General features: G+C 45.4%; 1 protein-coding gene across 4 annotated transcripts in view; it reads right to left on the bottom strand.

Moving 5' to 3' along the window:
• Positions 1-289: 289 nt before the first annotated feature.
• The window catches only part of fcho1 (FCH and mu domain containing endocytic adaptor 1), a 48,054-nt gene continuing 40,345 nt past the window's right edge, over positions 290-7,998 (bottom strand). For 2 of the 4 annotated variants that reach the window (XM_086225474.1, XM_086225475.1), the window contains 10 exons: positions 6,760-7,839; positions 5,929-6,035; positions 5,384-5,579; positions 5,059-5,173; positions 4,803-4,958; positions 4,605-4,737; positions 4,110-4,306; positions 2,816-2,880; positions 1,422-1,589; positions 290-913 (listed from right to left, as the gene is read on the bottom strand). In XM_086225474.1, coding sequence (XP_086081600.1) covers positions 885-913; positions 1,422-1,589; positions 2,816-2,880; positions 4,110-4,306; positions 4,605-4,737; positions 4,803-4,958; positions 5,059-5,173; positions 5,384-5,579; positions 5,929-6,035; positions 6,760-7,839 — 2,246 coding nt within the window. In that variant the 3' untranslated portion in view covers positions 290-884. The remainder of the gene's footprint in view (positions 914-1,421; positions 1,590-2,815; positions 2,881-4,109; positions 4,307-4,604; positions 4,738-4,802; positions 4,959-5,058; positions 5,174-5,383; positions 5,580-5,928; positions 6,036-6,759; positions 7,840-7,998) is intronic. The other 2 variants (XM_086225473.1, XM_086225477.1) reach the window with 1 other exon arrangement.

Genomic DNA, 7,998 nt, shown 5'->3' with positions numbered 1-7,998 from the left:
TTTGTAACTTGTTCCTGTCACAGTAATTTGCCTTCAAGTGCTTCAGAAAAAGTAATTTCTATGTGTACTTTGTAATGTTTTGTAAGGCTGTTTTAGATTTTGGCGGAGGATTATTTTTTATGGAACTAGATTTGGTTCTTCTTACAAGTATACTGAACCCTTATTTTTGTGTATTTTTAAAGCTGTTCTTGACTACACTTTAACTAGCCTGAGGACAGACAACGGTCGGTAATAAACTGCATAGTTCAGCTGTATTTTGTACTTGGTCACAATGTGTAATAAATTGGTGTAAACCAACTTGACTTGAGCACATTTATTATTTATCAAATATCAACATCACAAAAGCTCTAATGCCTCAGATTTACAAACATTTCTTTTTCTAAGGTTAAGTAGAAGATCATTGATTAGGTTCAATCCTTCAGGATGTTCCAGAGATTCCTTCCATACATTTTATACATAATTTAAAAATCCTAGTTTCCATGGCAACTCAGTTCCAGACAGAAATATGCTTAACTTAATTCACACACTTTTCCTCCCGTTATTCAGGAAAAGTTCTGACATCTAGCTTCGATTGCAGTCGAACGATACAAAGGCACACAGAACACGACGTGAGAGGATTCGATAGAAAAAGAGCTTTCCTCCAGGAAAAGGCTGGACGACACACAACTGAGAATAGAGCAGAAGAAGAAGAAAAGGCTTGGTCCTAAAACAGCAGGACACTGTCAAGAGTAAGTGCACATTGTCCTTCAAGGCTGCAGTCGAGCCGCGTCTCCAGGACGTCGTCTTACCGCTGGTCCTCGCCATCCGAGCCTCAATGCTTGAAAGTGCAAAGTTCTCTGAACCTCCAGAAGTGGTCCCATTGAGGAATAGGACCTTCACACCGTTCACAAGGAGCAGCCCGCCATGTACTTTCCTGTCAGAGAGGAAATGCACCGCCAAATTAAGACTGACGTCGAACATCATTACGTCACTAAATGTGAAACGTGAAATATTCAGTGCCATTTATTTATCTTTATTATTTCACTTCATACACAAAGTCGACCTCAGCGCCATTTAGTTGGAATAAAGGGATTAAACAGAAATTGTGTTTGTTTGAATGCAGAAATATGAAGAAAAATGATTTGTTCCCAACGTAACTCACTGAGGGTCTATAAGATCGGGACTGTGCTGATAAAAATGGCTCCCTGAAGGATTTACCAGTTGTTTCTCCATTGATCGCTCACGAAGGCCTCACCTGCCCCGTTGAACAACCCATCGACCTTCCATAGATGTAAGAAGTGATGTAATAATTCAGCCACTTTGTCTTGATGGTCTTTTGTTTTATTGATTAAGGAATCAAAGCAAATGACCCATTGCTGGTGTGTTCATAAACTTGATTCATCCTAACTAACCACCGTGGCTGAGGCAGTTCAGATTATCACCTGTGGCAAATCGCTTCTTGACCAGCGACATGCGGTAGCGGCTGCCCACCAGCTCCACGTCCATGCCCGAAAGCGAGGCCCCGGAGCCCACGAACTGAACAGCCAGGCTGGGTGGGGGGCCGCGGGGAACCTCCAAGCACTGCCAGCTGGCACACAGGGTCCCCGAGCCTGGGACGCGGCAGACGGGTGGAAGCAGAGAGATTACTTCACAACGACGGTCATAAATACAAGAGGCTTCTAATGTGATGAGAGCCGATAACAACGATTAAAAACGTCAGCATTTTCTGCAGAATCACTTCATCGTGGGTCTCATGGAGTTTGATGTCTCTGAAGACGTTCCTGAGACATTTATCAGGTTAATGAGGATGCAATAGACATACGTGCTAAATATATGATGTCGCTGCTGCAGAGGCAATAAATAAATGAAAAAAATGAAGTTCCACTAAAATATTTGTTTAAAATATAGGATGTGATAAAGTTTTTAATAAGAGGTGTATCTGGTATTTACAGTCTAGTGTTGATAACGTACTGATTTGGAGCTCCTAGGTCACACGTCATGTCATGTCAGTACTTTATTGCACATAAAGAATATGACGACTAATAGTGGAGGATTAACGACTGCCCAGTTTCTCTTCCCAACACGACTGCTGCAGTTTAGGAGACGTTCTTTGGTAGTAAGGACACTTTTAGCAAGCAGGGAGGCAACGTTTGTCATCGGCTCATGTCTTCTCGTGTCTCATCCATCACTGGAGACTATGAATAGCTCTTGATCTCAGTTCTCCAACACTTCAATTCAATAATACATCATTAGCTGAAATCCAAGGAAATTAAAAGAACAAACGTGGGCGGATTCGTGCACAGACACACAAAGGTGGCGGAACCTTGAGCTCAGATGCTTATTTTAGAAATTCTCATCTTCAGTTAGAGCGATAACAAACTGCCATCTTATCTCCGTGTGACATCACAGCCCTGAATGAGAAACATTTTGACACAAAATAAAGATTTTTCCTGTTTCCGTCTTCATGTCAGAAGTCATGAGCACCTCCACTTTCCTAGAAGCGCACCTCAACCAGGCTGGCGAGGGAAGCTGCCACGTTCAAATGCTAATGTCGCTAATAAAAGCGAATGAATCAGCTTTTTAAAGAGAGGAGCGTGTGGAGCACAGACATTTCTCAACTCCTAATTACTAATTTCTGCATTTGTCTTGACATGATGTGCTGATAAAAAAAAGGAAATCAAGAAGAGAAACCTGGCATCAGTTTTAATGATGTCAGTGTGTGTGTGTGTGTGTGTGTGTGTGCTTCTTCTCTCTCAGTTTCTCATTAAACCTGTGTTCAGCGAGGGTTAAAGTAAAAGGGTAAAAGCAGAGGTAGAGAGAGAAAAGCAGCTCCGACCTTTGCTGTGGTTGGTTGGCGAGAGGTTGGGTAGTTTCCACAGCAGCCGTCTCTCCTCAGCGTTCCTGCAGAGGCAAATAAAGAGTCAGTGGGGCCCTCAAGTCTCCAAACTTTGACATTCTCAACTCAAAAGCAGCAACTTATGGCTCTTTTACGAACCAAAGTCCAAAGATATTAAATATGGGAAAAGGGTTTGCGCAGTAATCTGCTCCACACGGAACTGTTCCTGAAGCATCATCATCAGGTCATTATTTAAATTAGTCCAGTACTTTGGTTAATGAGCAAATTAATTCCCATCAGCTTCAGCTCTACTTTGCGTTCAAGCGCTACTTTGCATTGATGAAAACATACGATATGTCAGCTATTCAAGGAATGAATTATACCCACTTGAAATAGTTGGTCTACATTTTATCTAGCTTATGATTCTCATCTCTCGTGACTCAAAAAACTAAAAAAAAAAAAAAATGTCCTGCCCAGTTTTCACACTGAGCTTATTATTGCAAGATAGTACATTTGGTTAATGAGATAATATCCAGTTATTATCAGTTAACTGCAATAAAAATAAAGCACTGCAAGTACAGTCTTTCTTGGCTTCCATACCTGCTTTATCAAAGCAGTCAACAAATCTTTTTTTTTCTCAGTAACTTCAGCAGGACTTCATAATTACTACAAGAACTGTCATTCGTCCCTTCAACCCTCTTTGATGATGCCTGACAGACTGCAGGTCAAATTTCAGTGTCTCACGTGAACTCCAGAGGAGAGGGACAAGCCAGGGTTTCGTTTCCAGTCAGTCTGATTCAGCCATTTGTGTTCCGCTAATCTAGACAAAATCAGGGTTGCAGCATTTGTGTAAAAGCAGCTGAGGAAATTCTGCTAACGAACTGGGCCTCATTCAAGTCAGCCTTACAGACAGGAAGTCAAGCCTGACGACTCTTTGTAACTCCTTACGTCGGACTTGTATTGTCTACCTCTTGTAACATTAGCAAGTCTGGGTGATTGCCAGGTACAAGAGGTACACAATAGATGTCAGGAGCATGGAGTCACAAACAGCTATCAGGCTCTGCTTCCTGTCTGTAGGACTAAATTGAGGGCCACAAAGTCCAGTGGTGTTTAAGACCGCTTGATGAATGAGGCTTAGCATGATTAATGGGTTCGTTAGGATTCTATTTATGTATCATAATCCTCCCGATTATACTGCTCTGATAAATAATGGGTCGGCTGCTGCTGATGCTGCTGTGAGTAACTGACAGTGGTCAGCTAGTCATCCGTGCGTTGCCACAGCTTCGCTGCTCACCAGGACGCCGGCGGCTGACACTGCAGGTCTGTGGCTGTGTGGTCTAACGGCAGCAGCACCTGGACGGCCGTGAGCTGTGTGGAGGGCGCTGTGGCGGGGCAGCAGTGATAATCCAGGGACACCCGCGTCACCGTGCCACTGCGCTGGCACTCCGCTGACAGCAGGAGCGGGGCCCGACCCGGGTCCTGGGAGGACACCTGAGTAGAGAAGGAGATGCAAAATTTAAACTGTTTGACACAAATATCTGCAAGGCAGTGGTCAGCACTGTCACCTCACAGCAAGAAGGTCCCGGCTCCAGCACGGGATCTTTCTGTGTGGAGTTTGCATGTTCTCCCTGTGCCTGCGTGGGTTCTCTCTTTTTGTATGACATCACCAATGTCATACAAAAACCATGACTGTGCAGGAGAGGGTCTAGACTTTACAGTGCAGAAAATAAAAACGATAGCGAGCAGATATGATGCCATGTGGACACTGGTTGTGGTTTTGAGTCCTGACCTGGTACTTGAGCAGCCCCACGTTGTAGTAGGAGGCCTGGGGGTTGAGCTCAGCCTCTCGCTGCAGGTAGAGCTGCAGTGCCTGCATGTTGAACCAGAAGTCTCTGGTGTCTGGGTCACTCTGGGATGGATCGCTGTGGAGACAGAGGCAGCTTAGTGATGCTCTTACAGAAGGAGCTGAGGTTAAAATCAGGCTGACCTGTAGAGGAGCTTCTGATTAGGCAGGAAGTGATCGATCCTAGAGATGTTGACCAGTCTGAAGCTCAGCACGGGGACGTTGGGGTTCGCTGTGAAAATTCGAGTGATGCCTGCTGGGAAGGACATCGTCAGGTCACCGGTGATCTTCACAAGACAGCTGGAGGAAAGAGGAAATACAGGAGTTATCTTAAGGAAAATAAATAATCAATTAAGAGCAGGATTTGTGATTAATCTGTGGCAAGCAGCATGATGCTGACCGGTTGTGCTGTCCACCTTTGAAGTAGGCATTGATGTACTCAGTTATGGCAGCTGCCACCGGCCAAGCCTCTTGAGCACTGAGAGAAATGGGACTGGGACCTCGTGAGAGGTGCACTGAAGAGAACAAATGAGTTTTACATGAATCGTGTCATGTTTAATGCCACACATTAGGAGCTGGAATCAAAGCTGAGGCTTGAAAACTGGAATCCCAGCACGGCTCTGACCACAAACTAAAATCAGCCTACAGCATCATAAAGCTGCATCACCTTTATTCTCCATCCCTACCTCAGGTTTTCTGCAGCTTATTAGTGTACTGAGGCTTACGCTGTCTTTGTGGGTGGTCCTGGTGCTGGTAGGGCAGCGGTGACACTTGTCCCACCCTGGCTGGGCTGGGGGCTCTGTTCTGTCCCCCCCACTCGTTGTCCCTGGCTTGGGGCCCCCACTCACTGGGGCTGGAGGAAGAGGACGAGGTGAGGGAGGGACTCGGCTCCGGCAGCGGAGACGAGCATAGTGAGCGAGACTGAGACGGAGACAGAGACAGAGGAGGTCCGTGTGAGATCTAACTTTAGAACAAGTCAGGTCTCCTTATGATATTTTCAATCTTGTTTGATCTCTGGAAATCATATTCAAACCTCCCCCAACTGTGTCTCATGAACACCAAGGGGGTCCTAATCGCCACTTTGGAAGCTTCTGGACTGTTAAGAGTAAATGAAGCTGAAGTTGATCTTTTGGGATGAGTGTGTTGAGTAATATTGAACATATGATTTTATATATATATATATACAGTATATATATATGAAAATTCTTTTCTCTGAGTTGAAAAATAGTTTCAGTGACTGTCATGCTACTTTACGTCTTCAATAACTCACTCTTTCACAGCCGCTGAGTCGGCCTGTATTCCTCTTGGCCCGGGTCGCTCTGGGAGGAGCAGCTGAGACCACGTCAGCAGCATCCTGTCTGAAGTTATGTTTGGACCCTTACAAAGACAAACAGATCTGAATCACACACTGAAACATCGCTGACATCCTCAAAAATCAGCCAGACGCTGATTAAAACCAACCTACCAAAACAAATCTGGTGAAAATATTTTAGAAATAACATCTAATATGATTCAGAGCTTTAATCATAAACACAAACATTCTAAACTCTCTGACAGTGATGAATGAAGTAGATTCAACCAAAACAAGGCTGCTGCTCACTGCTCTGTCCAAGACGTGTGAAATGCAGCGACTGAATTTTGTATTCTCCACAACAACGATTAAGAATTTATTTCTGAAGCTATTTAATCGATTCAAAAAATTGTTTCGTTAAACCAAAACTCTCAAAAGCTACAATTTTTTTCTGAATTCTGAAAATATATCATAATCAGGTCAGAGTTGTGAAATTCCTGTGGGTGGTTTGGTTCCATAATTTATTTTAATGTGAATGGATCTGAAAAACATGAATATCAGGATGTGCATTTCGGTTGTTATGTGAATGACTCGAGAGGTTTAGAGGAATTTTTTTCAGAATTAGTCTTGAGATTAAAAGAAGTTCAAAGGGCTTTTTATCAGATATTAATGAGCTCTATCAATCACAGCTAAACCCATGCAAGAGACAGGTTTTTCTTTGCTTTTTTTTAACCTGGGTATATTTTTTTCTGTAACCTGTAATCATGTGTCCTTGACATCATGCCTGAAATGATAAAGACGGTGCCGTACCCTTGTGAGAGCTGAGGCTACATGCTGGCTGAGTGTTGAGATCCAGGCAGTCTTGGTCTTTGTCGGTGGAAAAACACAGATCCTCCTGCGGGCCTGAATGCCTCGTGAGGGGAGGAGCGTTCCTGCGTGGTTCAGTCTCTGATGATCGATGCTTTCTCCTCTCTCCTCCTCCCTCTCCCTTTCCTCCTCCTTCCTGTGGTTTGGCGCTACTCAACTGTCCGGAGACCCCTTCGCTGAAGGGGTTGTGGACAGAGTTCCAGTGCACCAGCTCCTTCTTTGGCTGTGTTAGGGGTAAAGAGCCTGAACTGGTATCGAGTCCCAGTCTATTGCTGTTGGTGGCACTGCTGCCACCACTGACGCTGTGCGGAGGGATTATTCCAGCTGCTGCAGCCAGTGATGACTGGTGTGTCGGGCTACCAATCATTGTGATTGCAAATGGGTCATCAGAAGAGACAGGAGGCGGGAGGCTCCGGTCTCGTTTCCTGTCTCTGTCTTTACGATTGGAGGAGGAGGAGGAGGAGGAGGAAGAAGGGGTTGGGAGTGTCTTGGTCTCAGAAAGGTTGATTGAGAACGGGTCCCCTCGCACCTCCGTCCCCCGACCCTCCTGGGATGCTCGAGGTGGCGGGCGTGTCCAGGCATCAGACAGAATTAGGGTCTCCTGGGTGACTGTCCTCTCAAAAGCAGCAAGGAAGGGATCCTCAGGAGGGATGTGTTTGCAGTTCCACACTGATGACTCCATCTCCGGCGGGGGGAGGGACTGGGGGAAAGAGGGGAACCGTACAGAAGACGAGTCCATATTTGGGGGGGCACGAGAGGGACGTGACTGTGCGACGGACCAGACGCTCATAGAGTCCTCCTGTGAGAGAGGACTCCGACCGGGAGAGGGGTCACGGAAGACAGAGAGGAAAGGGTCCACAGATCGCCCTCGAGTTTGGGTCTGCTCTTTAGTCTGTGATACAGGGGGCCAGGCTGCCCATCCCACTGGCTCAGGGGAAGGCCCAAGTGGCTGATGGGAAGGTGAGTCCAGGCCAGAGTCCTCAACATTTTCCGGTGAGGAGGAGTCGGAGGAAAAGGCAGCATCTGGCAAACACATCAAAAACATGACAGGATGTCAGCAAGTCAATATGATAAGAAGAAATTGTTCAGACTTTATTGATCTGCAGTGATGAATTAAAAAAAAAAAAAAAAACAAGACACTGAACAGAGAAAGAAAGACCAGCCACCCACAGAAGCTCATGA

This window comes from Aulostomus chinensis, chromosome 14 (genome assembly GCF_037954235.1).
Source record: "Aulostomus chinensis isolate RoL2024-O1b breed Wild chromosome 14, RoL_Achi_v1.0, whole genome shotgun sequence".
In the NCBI taxonomy this organism is placed as follows: domain Eukaryota; kingdom Metazoa; phylum Chordata; class Actinopteri; order Syngnathiformes; family Aulostomidae; genus Aulostomus; species Aulostomus chinensis.
Note: the sequence above shows the minus strand (reverse complement) of the source record. Positions and strands in the feature narration are given on the sequence as shown.